The sequence below is a fragment of the Rhinolophus hipposideros genome (genome assembly GCF_964194185.1).
Source record: "Rhinolophus hipposideros genome assembly, chromosome: 15".
Classification (NCBI taxonomy): domain Eukaryota; kingdom Metazoa; phylum Chordata; class Mammalia; order Chiroptera; family Rhinolophidae; genus Rhinolophus; species Rhinolophus hipposideros.
The window spans coordinates 4,748,568-4,767,710 of NC_138061.1; the positions used below are offsets into that span (position 1 = coordinate 4,748,568).

General features: G+C 46.2%; 1 protein-coding gene across 2 annotated transcripts in view; it reads left to right on the plus strand.

Moving 5' to 3' along the window:
- The window catches only part of LOC308508279 ((E2-independent) E3 ubiquitin-conjugating enzyme FATS), a 194,262-nt gene that overhangs the window by 113,143 nt on the left and 61,976 nt on the right, over positions 1-19,143 (plus strand). For both annotated transcript variants that reach the window (XM_081074718.1, XM_081074719.1), the window contains exon 3: positions 13,551-13,642. In XM_081074718.1, the coding sequence (XP_080930844.1) occupies positions 13,551-13,642 (92 nt within the window). The remainder of the gene's footprint in view (positions 1-13,550; positions 13,643-19,143) is intronic.

The window sequence follows — 19,143 nt, forward strand, 5'->3', positions numbered from 1 at the left end:
CCATGTCTCAGCTTCTGCCACATGCCAGACACTTGTGCTAAGGACTTTCCATGCAGAAAGCAATTCCACAAAGGAAGTATGACGCTTGCTTCTCATTTTACAGATGGGAAACAGGCTCGGAGAGGTTAACTTGGCTGAAATCAGAGTTGGCGTCCTGTCCTCCAGAGTCCAAGGTCGCTCCTCATTGCTTTATCTCCCCCAGCACCACATTAGGCGGTGGGGAGAGAAAGGGGGAGTCTGCTGCCCCAGAAGGTTACAATCTCTGAGGGGCGGGGGCAACTGCTGACCACCACAATCCCACATAGAAAAGTAGCCTGGAAACACAACTACTTTGGTATTTCTGGTGTGTTTCTTCTGGGGGCAAAAGCTTGCAGAGGGATTGAGTTTGAAAATGGGCCTTAAATGACAGGGCAGATTCCCCCTGTGTTGAAAGGGGCTTATTTCTATGTTTAGAGGCCTTCGGGAAGCTGTTACTTCGACCTCAAGTTTTCAGAGCTGCAATCTGTAAGATATGGCCGGGAGGAGTTCAAGTATCAGCCTATGTGAATAGCAGCTGTGGAGCTGATCGAGAACCCCAGAACTCCACTGTCGGGGGTCGGGCTGGGTTTCCGTGAGGCTTAGCAATGTGGTAGAAAGCTAATTTTTGTTTTTTAGAGAACACTTGCTCTGCGCTCACTCTGCTTATGAGTCCTGACCCCATTCATTGGGGGTCAGTCTGGGGTGACCCCCCCCCCCATTGCTCAAGCCCAGTAAAGCCTCCAGGCCAAAAGCTCAGAGCGCTTGAGGGGGCTGTGTGTTCTCCGAGTGCCTGGGGCCAAGGGAAGCACTGAGAAATGACAAAGATGCAATTGTGAGGCCACCACGGGGAGTGTGGCCTCAGAGCCCGGCCGGCCTGGCCTCTTGGAAGGTGGAGTTTGCAATGAGGCAGCTCACCTCCTGGGCATCGGGACCGCCAAGAGGACCGCCATAAAGTTACCCACCGTAGGCAGACAGCCATAGGTCAAGTTAGAGACATGGCAGGTGGGACGGAGTGAGGAGATAGGAAACCAACTTTGCCCAGGCGGCCTGTAGGCATGGCTGAGAAAGGAGGAAGTCCATCCAAACCCCAGGACCAAGTTACACACGCCAGGAAATTTGGTGTCCCGGGGGTGGGGCTGGGCTGCCTGTGTTTCTCAGGCAACCAGCCCACTATGGGTTATTTTCGTCCTAAGGAGGGTAGTTGACTATTTGGTAATTCCACTTGATGCTGGGTTGTCTTTTGATTGTTAAGTTGTAGGAGTTCGTTCTATACCCCAGGCTTCTGTCCTTTGACAGAAATACAGTGTGCAAATATTTTATCCTGGTCTGTAGCTTGCCTTTTCATTTCTGTTCATTTCTCCTCATGAACAGAAGTTTTTAACTTTGAAGTCTAATTTATCATTTTTTTTCCTTTTATGGTTATTCCTTTCTGGTTGCCGCTTAAGTAAACTTTGCCTGCTCCTGATTCGCAAAGCTGGTCCTCTGGGTTTTCTTCTAAATGCTTGATAGTTTTAACTTCAGGGTTAGGTCTGTGATCATCTCAGATTCATTCTTGTGAGTTGTGTGAGGTACATTCGCCCTCCCCCCACCCCAGCTGCATAGCCAGTTGTTCAAGGACCATTCCTGGGATACATTCAACGTGATCAGGACAAATTGCTCCTGTTTCCGTGTTGCTGGATTCTATTTACTAATCTTTTGTGAAGAATTGTTGTGTCTGTCAGGTTTCTCAGCTCCAGCACAGCTGACGTTTGAGCTGGAGGACTCTCTCTGGTGGGACTGTCTTGGGCAGTGCAGGACATGTTAGCGTCGTCCCTGACCTCCTCCCCATAGCTGCCAGTAACGCTCCTCCCCTCACAAGTGTGACGACCAAAAGTGTCTCTAGACGTTGCCAAATGTCCCCTGTGGGCCCAAATCACCCCAAGTCGAGAACTTTTGGTCTATGTTCATGAGGGATAGGTACTCATCTGTAATTCTCTTTCTTTTTTTGTTTCTGGTTTTGTTTCTTTGTTTGTTTTTTTGTTGTGGGATGTCATTGTCAGGTGTTGCTGTTATGCTCATGCTGGCCGCCTCTAGTCTCTCAAGAGTTGTGTAGTGTTGGCAGTATTTCTTCCTTAAACTTTTGATAGAATTTATCTTTCCCAGATATGCCTGTGGGCTGCCTGGACTAAGGTTTGGTTTTCTTCCAAACAGTTTTATTCTATCTCTGACTCTCGCTTCCCTGTTTCCAGTACAACCATCTGCGCCTGGAGTTTTCTATGTAAGAAGGTTTTTGATGAGGAGGTCATTCCTTTAATAGCAATAGGACTTTCAAGATTTTCTGTTTCATCTTGTGTTGATTTTGCATTTTTAAGCAATTTGTACTCTAACTCGGTTTCACTGTCCCCTCACACACACAAAGAGGCTGCTGTCGTCTGGGCACCTCAGAGAATCCCACCATAGCCTGGGAATCAACAGTGAGGTTATACTAGAAGCCTCACATCCCACGTGGTCAGAATATTCTTTTAGACGGACTTGAGAGTCTCATCTGCTGGATGAGGTCAGAATTGCTGGACCATTTTGCAGATGAGAAAACCAAGTGACTCGTTCACTTCTGTGGCTAGGCCATGGTGGAGCAGGTCAGTTTAGTGTGTTTCCACCACAGAATCGCTGACCTCTAGACAGAGCAGCGTTTCCCATGGTCTTACAAGCTCATCTGTTCAGTGGGTTTTGCTCCCAGTTCGCAGAAGAGTTCTTGAGACCAGCAGTTTTAGTCTTCATTCAGTTTCATATTTAGCCCCACCAAGTCCAGTCTAGCTGAGCCTGTTTTTCAAGCAGCAAGAGCTGTTCTCGCTCTTTCTCCCCCAGTACCCGTCTCATTTACTTCTTCAGCCTAGCTTTGTCTCACTTATCTGTTCTGATGCTTCTAAACCCCTCTCAGATTGGTATCCGTGTATTATTCCTCTCTTTGCCTAGAAATCTGAAAGTGCTAGATCTTGGTGTTTGCTCCTTCTTTTACAATCCTGAAACCTGGTGGCTCCACAGCCAGTGGCTTCTCAGGCCCTTTTGTGTCTCTGTGCAGGTACAGAGGAAAGAATGGCCATGCTGGGGAGCTGGCAGGAGCTATAATTACTGAAGCTAATGCTTCGTCTCTCTCTAAAGTTCAAGTTCATTAGTGAAACTTCCTTTATCTTGTCATTCTAGATTTTGGTTTCTGATGAGCTGTACTTATTTCGCAATCAAGGATAAAAATGTTGAATTATAATAACTAGCACCATTGACTTTTGCTCGAATGGTAAACTGCATATAAGCTCCCTAAGGGAGGTGTTTTCTGTTTATTTTGCTCCTTACTGTGACACTGTGACAAGGGCCTGACCCGTGGATGATGCCATATAAATGTGTGCTGGACAACAAGGAAATAAATTTTATTGAGTGCTTCTTATGTGCTATACCTCAAGAGAAGTAGTTTTAGTGTGTCTTCTCTCTTGGCTCTCATAATAACCCAATGAAACGGATATCATGATCCTTGTTTTGCAGATGGGGAAACTGAGGCATAGAGAAGTTAGATGCCTTTTCAAAGTCACAGACTTTCTAAGCAGTCAAGCTAGGTTCAAGTCCATGTCTGTGGGACACCAAAGAACTCCATGCAGGAATGCCACTATTGTGGAAGTTCACAAATAGGAGTTGCTATTGTCCCTTTCACTCACTGAGAGGGGGGCGTGGGAGGCATCATTAAGCAGAGTTTTCCTCCGGCTTCTATAAAAAGACAAATAACCCAGTTTAAAAATGAGCAAACATCTGAACAGATATTTCTCCAAAGAAGATAAACAAGTGGCCAATAAGCACACGGAAAGAGGCATGACGTTATAGGTCATCAGGGAAACACAAATCAAAACCATCATGAGATACCACTTCATACCCTCTCTCCTGGCTATTATCAAATAGATAGGCAATGACAACTGTTGCCAAAGCTGGGGAAAACTGGAACCCCCTTACATTGCTCGTGGGACTGTAAAATGGTACAGTCACAGTGGAAAAGAGTTTGACATTTCCTCAAAAAGTTAAACATGGAGTTTCTATAGGATCCAGCCGTGGTTCCCCTCCTAGGTCTGTAACCATGGGAAAGAAAACCTGTGTCCACATAAAACCGTGTACACAGATGTTTGTAGTGGCATGTTCATTAGAACCCCACAATGGAAACACCCCAAATACCCATCAGCCGATGAGTGTAGGCACAATATGTGGTCTACCCACACAATATGACTATGAACACAAAATGAGTATTATTCAGCCATAGAAAGGAGTGGAATCCTGACATGCTACAACATGCTACAACATGGATGGGTCTTGAATACGTGATGCTCAGGGGAGGAAGCCGGACACAAAAGCCCACACAGTATCTTATTCCATTTCTATGAAATGCCCAGAATAGGCAAATCCAGAAAACATATATTAGTGGTTTCCAGGGACGGGGGTGAGAGGGAGATGGGAAGTTATCGCTATGGGGCTTCTTTAGGGGATGATGAAGTGTTCTGGAATTAGATAGTGGTGATGGTTACGCAACTTGGTGAATATGCAGAAACCATTGAATTGTACACTTTAAAGGGTAAGCTTTATGGTATGTGAATAATATCTCAAGAAAGCTGTTGTTAAAAAATTTAACTGCAGAGAGGGAACAAGCAGCTCAGCCCAGCTAGACAGTGTGTGTAGAAGATAACTTGACTGAGACCCAGAGATCTGGGGTCTTTTTTACCTGACTGAGCGAGCCTGACTCTGCCACTCCGAGCTGGAAGCTTCTCTGGCAAGCCCTGCCCCTCTCTGCGCCTCTGTTTCCTTTTTTTTTTTTTTTTGTAAACTGGCAGGTGTGGACCAGCCAATATTTAAGGCAGCCTTCAATTCTAACGTGCACGCACACTTCATGGGACAGTTTCCCTGGTTTTTGCCTCAGTTCAGGGTCTGTTACAGTAGGAGGGACCAGTAGAGGACATAGAGTGCTAGGATCTTTGCTCCATTAAAGTACAACAACAATACAAACTAACAAACAAAAAAACGAAACAGGCGAGAATAGCAACCTTGTCGCAACTGTCCAGCCAGCTGATTAGGTGTGAGGAGGCCACATCGGTTTTCTAAGTAGGATGCAGAGTCACAGCAGAGTGACTCGCGAGCATCTCCCAGGCTGGGTTTTCCCCTGAATGCTGAGCTCTGTGATCTGCTCTGGAGACAGCAGGTCTCTCTGCAGACCCCCGGCGTGCAGTGTGTGGCTAATGGCTCTTCTAATGAGAGATTTACGACTTGGAGCTTTCAGACACTACGCCAGCCTCGTTTGTCCAGCCCATGGTGAAGCCTGTAATCATCTCTGTGGGCGCCTGCTTCAGGCTCCAGCCAGGCTCCAGCCCAGTCAGCTGTACCGACAAGACGCAAGAAGCCACACAGGCCCACAAACAAGAGTCATGTTGCTTCTGTGAAGGGCAGGAAATCCATGCCGACACCTCGTGAAAATGTTTTCGTGGCTTGTTTACATAATGAACCCTGAGCTGACAGTTTCTCTTGGTCTCCCTGGAGTGTGTGGCTTTGCAGCTGGGCAGGACATGGTTCCAGGTTCCTTCGCAGGAATTTTCAAAGATGTCCCATTTTTCTTCCTCGTGTGTTGGTCATTATCCAGCCCTGAATGAACAGCAAATAATTCATCAGTGCTCGTCCTACAGAAAGCTGCTTGGGTCATGAGTGTGGTGAGTGGGAGGGATCCCGTTGCAGCCGAGGTAACGTTTGAGGTACGGGGTGCTGGGCGTCTCTTTCTGGTCACTGCTGTCCGTAGCAGGGTCCCGATTTTCTGCCACCTACCTGCAGAGGCAGAAGTGGTCACCGCTGAAGTCAAACCACGCTGTGATTTTCAATACAAGATGATAATGGCTCTTGTTCAGTGAGACTGATGGTGCTTGAGGAAGACAGGACATACTGATACATGCTTCCCACTTTCGGAAGCAGGCCAGCAAAAGGGAGATGTCACGCTCTCCCTCAAATGCCCCCAGGGCCTCACCACCCAGCCATCACAGCACAAGATCTCATGGCACAGCTACACGTTGTCCTGGAGACCATGCAGGCCCCCACACGTTCCTCGTGTCACAGATGTGGGGGGCTGAGCCCAGCAGACAGGCTGAACTGCTCAAGGTCACAGCGGAGTGGCCAGGAGGGATCTGAGCCTAATGTCTTGCTGTCTATCTGGTGTCTTCCGCCATCTTGTGTTGTGTCCTTCTGAGGGCCAAACGAAAGGGGAAAAAGATGCTTTCCACCTCTCCCACTGCCTTCTTGCTGCCCAAACCCGGGCCCTCTGCTCGGGCCAGGATGCAGGTCACTGGGAAACCAGAACCCTAGCTCCTGCCACCTAGGCCCTGGTTTTCTGAGTCTCCTGGGAGAAGGAGGTGCGTTTTCTCCCTTGAATGTTGAAGCCCGCATTGAAGGTTCCACTGGGTTCCATGGCAGACACCACCTGTGCTTTACCGCTTACCTCTGTCAGGGACCGAAAACAAGATCCACTCCCTCTGCCCTCCCCCTGCATGTGGGTGCAAAGGGAGGAAAAGATAATTTTTAAAGATGCTGTTGAGGTGATTGCTGAAGTGATCCACGTGTCTCTTTGGCCCTATCCTGCCTCTCACAAAAAGGACTCCAGTGTTTGCTAAGACTAGATAAATCCAAGATAGGACCACATCACGGAAGGCAAAAGACAACCTGTAAGAAAGAATTAACATCAGGGACACTCGGAGAGCTATTTGCACACCCATGTTCATAGCAGCATTATTTACAAAAGCCAGAAGGTGGAAGTGACCCCGGGGTCCATAGGCACATAAATGGATAGATAAAATGTGGTGAGTGCATACAATGGAATATTATTCAGCATTGAAAAGGAAGGAAATTTTAAGAGGCTGAAGGAGGGAGACATGGGGACTTATCATTTAATGGGGATAGAGTTTCAGTTTTACAAGATGAAAAATGTACGGATGGATGGTGGTGATGGTTGAATGACATCGTGAATGTCCTTTATGACACTGAACTAGACCTGTTAAGATGATAAATTTAATGTTACGTGTATTTTACCACCATTTACAAAAAGACAGCCCATGAGAGAAGATAATGAAATCCACATTGTGTTGTGAAAGCTCTTGTTACGTGACTCATTCACCCACGGGGCTATTAGCTCTTCAAGATGGACTCCTGTGCTCTCTTCAACTCTGTTACCCCAGCGCCTAACTCAGGTCTGCAGAGACATTAGATTCTCCGTAAATGTTTGCTGAGCTGGGGTCGTGGTGTGATCACGTGAATGCCACACACACAGGCAGGGCTTCGCGGTTTACAGGGTGCTGTGTACGCTCAGATTTGCTGTGCAGTCCTTACATCCAGTCTTCCGTCATCTTCCAGGAGACCCTGCTCCAGCCACACGAAAGGCTAAGGGCCAGAGTGACGGCACCTCAGACTTCAGGCATGTCGGAAATCAGCCAGAGCCCAAGTGGCTACAAAATTAGTGGACAAGCTTTTAAAACACCTTGATTACTACCTAGTGTAATTTTCTGAGTGAGAGGAAGAGTACATGCAAAACTGGGGCAAATAATAATCCATTCCATTATTTCAGGGCCCACTATGTGACAGGCATGGTGCTGAGCCCGTGAAAACCTTTGTTAACCTTACTTCCTAGTTCTCAGCCTACAATGCCTGTCAGTGTGCCTCTGACCGAGGAGTGGACAGAGGCTTGGAGGTGATACTACTCATCCAAGGTTAGAGCATCAGAACGTGGTAGCTGCAGGGCTCACCCCAGCCTGACGCCAGAACCTAGGCTGCTCCGTCAGCTTTCTCAAGCTTCAGAGATGTCAGATTCTGCCGATTCTGCCCCATTCCTACCGTTTCTACGTGGACAGTGACCATGTACATTGCAAACTCAGCTTGAGGCTCACTGGGCGGGTATGGTTTGGCAGAGTCAGCTTCTGTGTCTGTAAAATGGGGAGGTAACAGTGCCCCCCTCTTAAGGCCATTTCGAATGTGAAAGATAACACTTGATTCCAACGTCTGTCTCACAGGGAGAAGGCAATAAATGTGAGCCTTTATGACGTAATAGTGATATTCACCAAACTCAAAGCACCTTGGGATTATCCAGTGAAATGTGCCCTGGTCCAGCGTTTACGAAAATGCTTACAAAAGTGCTGTCCATTTATATAATGAACCATACTTTCAATGTCTTATCCCAGGGGATAAGGGGGTAAGCTCTTTGTGAAACAGTGCATTTCATTGGAAAGGCAACGAGTTATACAATTTATCACGTTCCCCTTTGGCCTTGGCTGTTGGAAACTCACCCTTATGTTGTGATTCATACGTGCCAGTGCCATCTGTAGCCCAGGCTTTATGGTTCAATGATTTCTCCAGCTCCTTACTTGCCGCTTTAAAAAAAAAAAAAAATCACAGTTTCATCCCTTTTTATCTGTGGTGTTAATTATAAACTACCTCAAATGTAGTTAGGTATAAATTATAAAGCAATGTTCATTATGCTTTAGTGTCAAAGGTGTTTTATTAAATTGTATGAAAACCAATCAGTCTTGTAATAGCTTGCACGGTAAACAGACTGCCCAATTTTCTAGATGAACCGTTATGCAAAAAATTGGTAACATCTATTGCAAGTAGATTATACGAATTCATGTTGTGATGTTATCTGAATGTATTCTAATGCTCAGAAAACTTTTAAACAGTGAAAATACTTCTTGGCAAGAAAGCCAGCATCCTCAAAAACAGGTAAAAAATAAACTACTGAGAAGTTGGGGATGAAGAGAAAAGTGTGTATCTGACAGGAGGCAGCAGATAAAATAGTTCTCGTCACATCTAACCGTGTTCCGCAGAAAACTTTCCATAACGATAGTGCAAACTTTTTTTACTTGTCAAAGGAACCTCAGATATAAACGTCAAAGTGATGATTTCTGCTCCTGCTGATGAGAAATGGCACCAAGGTGGACAACTGGCCGCCTCCCTTGGTTGTCGTGTAAACATTCTGGTGACTTCAGCATGGGTGGAAGAACCCTAGGAGGTTCTTTAGCTGGGATGGAATGTGGGAGCCTGCCTCATTCTGAGAGTAGTTACAGATGGAAAATGTGGCCTAGTCTTCGCTTGTTTAGCCAAACACGTCCTTATCGTTAAAAGACCTTTGAAATTGGGTAAAATGTTTCTGAAACACCCATGGGATATCATCAAACTGTCTGAGGAAGGTATGTTCTGATTTTTTCCCACTGATGTAGTACCTCTTATAAAAATATAAAATAATTTGTTAATTCAGCCAACATTCAGTGAGTGTCTTCAGTAGGCCAGGCACTGAATGGGGGCGGGGTGTGTGGGAGACTTGTAAAGACCTCGGTCAACTCGGGGACTGACTTCTGAACAGATAATTACAGAACAGTGTAGTAAGGACCTATGATCGTGACAGCCTGCCAGGGGACACTGTTGTAGGTTGAACTGTGGTCCCCTAAAAGACCTGTTCACATCCTAACCCCAAAGCCTGTGGATGTGACCTTATTTGGACATCTTTGCAGATGGAATCCCCACGAGGTAAAATTGGATTAGGCTGGACCTTAAATCCAATGTCTGGTATTCTTATAAAAAGACAGGCATTTGGGGACACAAGGAAAAGCACAGGTTGGAGGGAGAGCTGGGAAGCCCTTCTAGAGAGGAGGTGGTATTGAGTGGTATTAGAGGGTGAGGAGTCAGTCTGGTGGGAAAATTAGGAAGGTGGCACCGAAGATCAAAGACACAGGGACATTGGAGCTGGCCACATGTGGGAAGTAGGAGCACTTGTTTTACTGCTTCCTGTTCTGGCCTCTTGAGCCCCCTTCCTGCACGTGCATGCAGATTCTTACATGTATGTTTCCCATACCCTGTTCTGGGGGCAAGGGAATGTGTCCCTTTCATTGGAGTTTTCAGAGGAGCATGGGACCCCCACAAGGTCACACATGGCTGTGTCAAGGGGATTTGGGGGAACCTGATAGGAGACTAGGCTGGTAGGGTCACAAGCTTGATGGTGACCTTGCTGAGACCAGGCAGTAGAGGGAAGATTCAACTGATGGGATGGAGCAGAGCCTTTTTCCTAAGATAAAACAGGCCTCGGCTCTCAGCTGCACGTTGGAGGTGAGGGAAAGGGAGGGGTATGGAGGAGGATGCCTCAATTTCTATTGTGGGTGATGGGAAGATTTGGGCCACTCGCCAAGATAATAGACACGGGGTGGGGTTGGGGGGAAGGAAGAGGAAGAGGGGGCCGCAAAGGTGTTGGTTGGTTGATTGGTTTCGTAAAAGCCCCGTTTCATGTGACTTGGAAGCGGCTCGTTCTAAGCTAAGCACTGGTACTTGTGGGTGAGAGCCAGGTCCTTCCTTGGCACTGATTTATAAAGGGAGCAGAGGCCATGGCATGTCTCGGGGAGCACGGGCGAGGATCAAGGAGAGACCCCACAAAAGAAAGCAAGGCACACAGTTGCCAGGAGGGAGGAAGACAGTCAGAAGGCTACGTTGTTCCAGAGTCAGAGATGGGAAGATTTTCCAGAGACTTTGGGTAGCTAATAGCGTCATGTCTCACAGAGATGCTTAATTGAGACTTGGAAAGTGATTCCCTCTGAGAAACACTTGTTTTAAGGGTATGGCTAAAGTTGTGGCGGAAATTCAAGGTAAGCCTTGACTCGTCTCGGGCTAGAAACGAGAGAAGGCACTGGCCATCCAGGAAGGGGGAGTAATGGAGAGAGGAAAACAAGCTTATAAACTGACGAAGGTGGAATGTCCGCCATCGGCCCGTGACACGGATGGCTTGAGCCGCTAGGCGATGCGTGATGATGTCACTAGTCTGCTGTCTCTGTGGAGACAGCTCAGGCCGTGTTGGGTGCCAGGGAATCGTGTGTGACTCTATTCCCCTGTCGTCTGCTTTGCCCACTCTGCTACTTGCTATTCTCCGAAGTTGCTAGGTTTCTCTGCTTTTCTGTTTCACCGGAGCCATTCCCACCTTGGCCTTTCACCTCTGCTAGGCCTGTGCCACCTTCTCCCCTCCCCACTTCCACTTTTGCTTAAATCCACGCATCCAGCCAGGCCGTTCCAAGCACCCCCTTCCCCACCCTTTCCTGGGCCCCTTGGCTGGCAGGGCTCCCTCTGTGGCTTACTGAGACCAGAGGTATCAAAGCTGTGACTTCCACTAGAGCCCTGCCTCTCAGCCTCTAACACCCTGAGTGCTGTGTGAACTGCTCAGTCGGATCCCGTCGCTGAAGTACACCTTCCTCCAGGGGGGAACCTGGGTTCCACAAGAGCTTGGCTCAGGGCCTCATGGTGTGTTCAGTTGTTGCTCGTGATTCTTGTGGCCTCTGGGAAGGGGCTCAAAGGGGGTGGGTGTGGACGAGTGGCGCTGGCTGATGGAGACAGAAGCATGTTCAGTCCTTCCAACTGTCTCATGGGAGGTCTTGGGACGGACTAGGACGCACTCCGTAGCCCAGCACACTGGGCACCAAGCACAACCGTGATTCATAAGCGGCGATGATGGGTGGTTGACTAAGCTGGTTTTTAATGTGCTTCAAAATAAAAGTCAGCACGCTGGCATTCGTGATGACTTCATTCTAACTGAAGCCAGCGGTGAAAAAGCCTAGACAGGGTTTTCTAAAAGCTGTGGGGTGGCTTTGAATCAAACGCATGATGGTTCTCTCTCGGATCTCAAACTTGCCGCCTGTAGAGGAGCTTGTTGTTCTGAGGCCGACAGTGTCCGCGGACTTGATCTGCACCAAGTTCTGGAGGCCTCGGCGAGGCTCACATGGCCGCCCTCCCCAGGCTTTCTGACTCAGTAGGTGTGCCTACCCCAGAGTTCCCGAGAATGTGCATTTCTAACAAGTTCTCCCCCATGATGCCGAGGTTGCTGGTCTGGGGGTCCCCCTCGGAGAGCCCCCATTCTTAAACAGCACTGTAAAGTAGGACCCGTCTCAGGTCCCGTTTCCAAGAAGCAGAGCCCGAGGCAGGGATGGGCGGACTTGTGGGAGGGGGGGTGCTCTTCAGGAAAGACCACGAGAGAGTCGGGGAGGCCTGGTGGGAAGAGGAGGAGCCATGCGAGGCCGTGGCCTCGGGGACCAGCTGGCCTGGGTGTGTGCTCTGCAGCGTGCATGACAGGGCTGCCCTGGCATTTGTACCCGGAGTCGCACTGGCTGTGGGCTGGCATGGAAAAGGTATAGCTTCCCACAGAGCAAAGCAGTGAGCCATGGACAGTTACCATGAGTCAAAGGAAGCATGTGACCTGTCTCCAGGGCGGTTAGAGGAATATGGGATGATGAATATCAAGCATTCAGCACAGTGCCTGGCATGGGATGGTCACCTTCCCTGACTCTTCCCACCTGACCACAGAACTGGCACCACTGGCAGAGGCCCCCACCATTGGGCGACTCCCCCTGCACCCCACCAAATGACATTGCTGAGCAAGATCAACCTGGTGGGCATTTGGGGCAGGTTAACAAGAACAAGAAGGCAGGAGGGTGGAAAAAAAGTTTTAGAGAACGGCTAAACAATGCTTAACCCATTTAGAGAACTGCTTTCTCAAATCCCTTCTGTGTCATCACCAGCATAAGCAGTTGAGGAACCATTCTTTGTAGACTTTTGAAAAATCGTTTTCCCCAAAACATCTGTATTGTGGAGGCAAAATTGTTACCCTGGGTTGGGAGACTGGCTCACACAGACTCTTATCTTCATTCCACTTCCCTGAGTTTGATTTATTTTTCTACTCAAGACGCCCAGGCAGAGGTCCTAATACTGCCAGGTTGCTTTAAGAGCACTTTCCCTTCTGTCCAGGGCTCTGTGGGACGTGCAGGGCAGGTGTGTGGATGAGGAAATGCCATAGAGCAGGTCCATAGACTTGTTCCTGGTCATCAAGCTCGCTGATGGTGGAGCCAGCACTGGAACCCAGGTCTTCCATGTCTTGGTGCCCTGGTGTGTACACTTGACCTGGTGATATTGTCGGCTGTCATTGTGGCAGATGTTTCTATGGAGGGCTGTCCACAGTGTCATTTATCCTCACATTATCATCCCAGAATTATCCTTAGATATTCCAAACTGGCTTTGATATCAGCGTTTGAGTCATTCATCACTCCATCAAGAATGGTTGTGTAAAGAGCTGGAGGAAAGTTGGTCTTGTATTTCAGCCATTCTTAACTCTAGGGGGGCTGTGAAATCCATAGGTGAGGTTCTCTGTTCTGCTGGATGTAAGCTCAGCAGAAGGCACGGGTTAATGTGAGGAGGCTAAACTCGTTCAATTATTATTGAGTCTGGGAACATAAACAACTGTATGAAAGAAGGAATATTTCAGCTTAACAAACTAAATAATAATGAGCTCAGAGACCCTAAATGGGGTAGGGGAAGAATGGGGAAATGTACAAGGTGTTATCATGGGTCAGAATATACTGGATTCACCACTGGCTAGTATAACACATGAAGAGGTGACATTAAATTTTATAGTAAAATTATACACTCTATTTTATCTTTTCATATACTAAGAAGTAGCAATATTATCTCCTTTTCCCTAGGATTACGGGACAATCAGTACAGCACAAACGATCGAATTGCCCTTAAAAATCTCCAGTCTGAAGTTACAGAGAAGCAATCTGACTTCGCCAAGGTAACATATGTTTCTAACTTCTAGAATAGTCAGCAAAATGCAGGCAACCATAAACAATGTGATCACTGGCCTGCTTATGATGTGTTCACATTTTATTTTGCTTAGTCAAAAATTGAATTAACGCAGCAGAAAATCTAACCATCAATGACGAAGACTTGTTACATGAAAGTGTGCAGTATATATGCAATTATTCTTTAATTTTCACCAAGAGTCTGTAAATTTGCAGTGTCAAAGCAGAGTAGAGTGATTGAATCTCAGTTTAAACCAAAATTAATCTGAGAGAGAGAGAGAGAGAGAGAAAGAGATGCCATATAGCATTTTGAAGGTGGAGAAGACGTAATTTGAAATCTAACAGCTAGTACAGGTTGATATAACCGCAGAAAGTATTAGTGGTCTCAAATCGGGAAGAGAATTAAAGGTCATATTTATAAAATGAAACGTTTCTGATTCTAGAGAACAGAGAACTCTGGACACAGTGGTTAACAGATGCCAGTGTATCACGTGGCCCTGTGTAATTGACTCGTTTCATCCTTTCCACAGTCCGGGGAGGGAGGTCTTGTCATTATACCGATTTTGTGAGTGAGAAAACTAAATCCAGTACGTTCAGTGGTTGACTTGCCCCAAAGCTCGCAGCTCGTAAGCTATCTGGCTTCGGAGGTCGGGTTCTTACCTTGCGCTAAAGGGCTGGCCCAGAGGAGGCTCATTCCAGTTGAATAGAATTTAAAATATGGACTTTTCCTTCCTGAAGGGATTGTCGGCGATGTCACCGGTTACAAGGTGTCTGTTGTCTTTCACAAGTGAATATTCTGCCACCAACTTTTGTAATGCTGACAGTGAAATTATAAGAATTGACCTCTCATAACAGATTAAAGTAGCAAGGGTATCCGTAAAACATATTTTTTCCTTGAAATGCCTGCCTTAGGTATTATCCTTTGATTCAGCTCTGCATTTAATAAAACCCGACATTTCCCTGCAAGACCCTGGGACTGAAATCCCACACAATGGAGAACGGATGTTCTTCTGGGTCCTGAGATTTAGTCATCCATATTTAAAGCCCTTTCTATGTGGAAGGGCCGAGCTCGCCGTCTGAAGACGTAAAGATGCGTGTCTGTAATTAATTTGTTCCCTGGCAGCAGGAGCAGGAACCCTGGGTTGCAGGGAGGGAAATGAGTAGTGGATCATGACGAACCTTCACTGGGAAGAGCTAGAAGCCAGTTAGAAGGGGAGGGTGAGGCCCAAGTCGGTGACCACTCTTTTAGGAAAGATACCAACTGAAGCTCTTTCTTGCCTCTTTCCCCACTGAACAGGCAACTTTCAGTCTTTTCCTGTTGATGTTAATGCTGTTTGGTCATTAACAATCTAGAGCTGGGGGACCACGTGTCTGGGTCCCTATAACACACACTCACACTTGGTCATCATCTGCGCCTCCGTTGATTACCTCCCAGAAGTCACACCTTCTCCACATCTGCTTTGGAATGACCTGGATCGCCTAGTTTGATCATGTCAGCAGTGTGACTTTCAAATTTCCCTTCTCACTTTGAGCTGTTGATACCCATGCCTGAGTGTGTGTTGTGTGGCTGCTGCAAATGATGAAACACCCCAAACAGACGCCCTCCTTTGTACTTGCCATAAATCCCACCTCGCCATGAGACTGATCCCTTTTCCTTTCAAAACCCATCGAAGCTGTCAAAATGATAGGCGGGCACTTCTTTAGCCAAGTGTTTATTTAAAAGGAATGAAATATGGAACCGAGGGTTCTTTTTTTAAAAAAAACCAATGTATAAATTTTCCTTAAAACAACAGTAATGGCAACTCCATGTAGACACTTACGAAAAGGCAGAAGTATATTTATTTCCCTTATTTTTTCATGCAGTTTTTACATATGACTGTAACATATCTCAACTTTTATAGCTCCCTTTTATTACGTAACACTCTATCACAGACATGTTGCCATGTCATTGAAATTCTTTGTCATCTTTATTTGTAATTTCTGCAGAATATGATACAGAAATTATATTGGGCCATGACTTACCTGCCCAATCCCCTTTCTAGAAATATTTCGATTCTTGCCAGCTTTTCACTGTTATATAGCGTAGTGCATTGAATCTTTTGCTATCTAGTAAATTCATGGAAAGACAAAAGTTTCAAGATGGAGAGGGAGAAAAGCTTCAATTTTGCCATTTGTCTTAGAACCGTCCTTTCCTATTGCTACAAACCAGAGTGAACTCATACATACAATTGAAAATGCTTTACAGTCAGGATGAGACGTCACTGTGTTGACAGATTACCGGTTGGTGCTAATGGGAGTAAAAGCATGCTTGCAGCTGATACGGAGGTACCTGTAGAGACTATCTGTGGGGAGATGGGGCCAAAGAATCCATCTGGGAAATATAGTTGTACGTTGCAGAGTGGCTGTGGAAAAGGAAGTCATTGTCTCATGGAGAAAAAATACAGATTTCAAAGCTATAGGTGGGATTAGACACTTATCCTTTGGAGAAATAAATCACTACGGAATAGAAACACGTTCACTCCAGTGTTTCAGGGCCTGATTTTTCTGACCATTCGCTGTTTATTTTGTTCTTACTTCCGTTAATGAAATGGTGCCCTTCTTAGTAATATGTCTTAAGGCTTAAATATAAAGTTAAAAACAGTCAATAGAATGCATAAAACTGCGAAGACAGTTACCAGCACTACAAAATCATGTTTGAAACATTTAAAAGAAATCAATATCTTAAGCAGAATTTATGAAAAGGAAAATGTACAAATGCAAGTGTTGTGTGGTGCTGGTCAGGAAATGGGTGATTTACTACCAGAGCAAGGTGCAGAATCCAACGATTCATTTGACCTCTCTCTGACCTTGAGCAGTCTACTTTAAATGCAAGATGATTTTCTTCCTTTCAAACCAAATCTGACATCGGTTAATTTTATTTTAGATAAAAGGTGTCTTTTTTCAAAGCCATGTTCAGTTAACCCAGTATAAAGAACAGATGGAGTGACACACTGAAATAGCCTAATTGGGAAAGATATTTGATGTAGAAGATGTGATTCCTTTTTAAGGAAAATTTGCCCTGTTTTAAAAGTAGTAGGCCAACTTAGGAACATCAATATGGTGTCTCATCTCTTTCTTGGTTTCACAGCCCCCAAAGGACTGGACACAAAGGGATGTATTATAGCCTGTTATGGGCTGAATTGTAACCCCCGCCCCCCAATTTATGTGTTGCAGTCCTAACCCCCAGGAACTCAGACTGGCCTTGGAGACAGGTCTTTAAAGAGGTAAATGAGGTCCTATGGGAGGGTCCTGGTACAATATGACTGCTGTCCTTATAAGAAAAGGAGGTTAGGACAACAGGCAAGCACAGAGGACATGGGCAGAAGACAGCCATCTACAAGCCGAGAGAAGAAAACACAGGAGGAACGGACCCTGCTGACACCTTGGTCTCGGCCAGGCTTCTAGCCCCCAGAACTGGGAGAAATTCGGCTTCTGTTGCTTGAGCCACCTAGGCTGTGGTACTTGGTTATGGCAGCCTGAGCCGACTGATACTGATTTTGAAGAGGTTGGACCTTATCTTTAATTACTGAATGGGTCTCAATGAGAAAATAGGATTTGATAAAGAGAACTTGCCAGACAAGAGTATGATGTGTATTGGACAGCAAAGAATGCAGTGTTTCCTTTTCAGTTTCTCTCATTTATTGGTTGGGGCTTTTGTCAAAGCTGAGTCCAAACACCTGAGAAAACACTGGATGATTTAAGCTCATACTCCCTGTCATGGTAATTTGATTACCTGCTTGATGTTATCTCCAGTCTGGTAACTCCAGGAGGCCAGGAAGCTTCCTCAGCACCCCACACAGAGTCTGGTGCATAGTAGGTGCTCAAGAAATATTTGTCTGATGAGTGAATAAATAAATGGTTTCACCATGACTGTATGTCATGAGTAATGGAATTTATGTCTGAAAAGGTTACGTTCATTCTATATTCACATGAATAAAATTTCAGTGTATTGGGTATATAATGGGTTATTTCCATTTTAAACAATTCAAATAAACTCAAATGCATTCATTATAAATTCCATTGAACTATCGTATAACTTTGATATAAAAACTCCTTTATTCCTCCATAAGCTTGACTATATCAGATATTCCCTGATTTCTGCTGAATCATAGAAAAATCAGACCCTGGAGTTATACCACATGTGTGTACTTTGGGAGGGACTTCCACATCCATCGTCAGTTTTGATCTCCAAAACTTCCTATGAGGTAGGAAAGGTAAATAGATTTTTTCTTTGGAACTGGGCTTCCATCAGCATTTATTCCCCAGGTCAGTGTTACCCTGACATGCTCAGCAATTCCAGAGGGGTCTTTTCTGTCCTTGTTCCAGGCTGAGATGACATTCATTCATTCATTCCTAGAAACTCACCCCTTGTTTCTGGTACCCATCGTTCATACCTGGGCCAAGGCTTCCATGGGATCCTGACCCAGAAGGGTGGGGTACCCTCTTGATGTCGAAAACCAGCTGGACAATGAAGCCTGGGATCTCCACAGGAAGTACTGTTTTCCCCTTGATCTACAGCTCTGGAAAGCAAGGCTCCTCCGGAGTCCTGTGGCCCGTCTGGGAGCCCCAGGCTCAGGACAGACAGTAGGAGGTCTGAGTCCCAGCCCGCCATCCTTTCCGCCTTATCTCTGCAGGTGCACCCGCTGCAGCTGCTTAAATGTACTCATCCTGTGCTCATCTCCATGCATCCTGATTCACCCTAGGTCCAGGGAGGGAGGGGCCCAGAAATCTGCATTTTAAAACCAGTCCCTAGGTGTTGTTTATGCAGGTGGTCACTGGCCTAAACTATGGGAAGCAGTGCTCTATAAAATAAAACCAGTGCTGCACAGTTTCCAAGATGGATTTGTTTCCTCTCCCAGGACTAGCATCAGAAGGTCTTCCCAACGTCATCTGCCCACGCGGACTACTGGAAGCTTTAAGAACACTGATGCCTGGGCCCCACCCCAGGGGTCCTAATGTAATTGTTTAGGGACAAGGCTGAGCATAGGGGTTTTACAAGCTCCAGGTGACTCATGTGCCATTGGGCTGAGAACCATGAAAGGGTTTTGAGAGGGCCTGGCTCGTGTCGGCCATCTGGAAAAAGGTAGCCAGTGATTTTTCACTTTTTTAAAAGATGAAGTAAATTTTCAGATGACTCTCCTATCTCTTTCTTCTTCTTCACCTACGGAATCTCTCGTCATGTTTGAACTTGCAATTTTCCACATACCTTTAAAATATGACCCTGTATGAGGTGATGGATATTGCCATGAAACACAATAAAGAAAAAAAAAAGGAGAAACCAAGAAAGACAAGCCGACCATCTTCCGGTGTCTCCCAGGAAGGACCGATGAGCCTCGGCCGAGTGCTAAGGTCACACACGGGGGGCCACTCATGAAAAGGCCAGCTGGAGGAGAACAGGACGTTCGTGGAGTAAATGAATATTAATCCTGCTCTGAAGAAAACACTTTGCTCT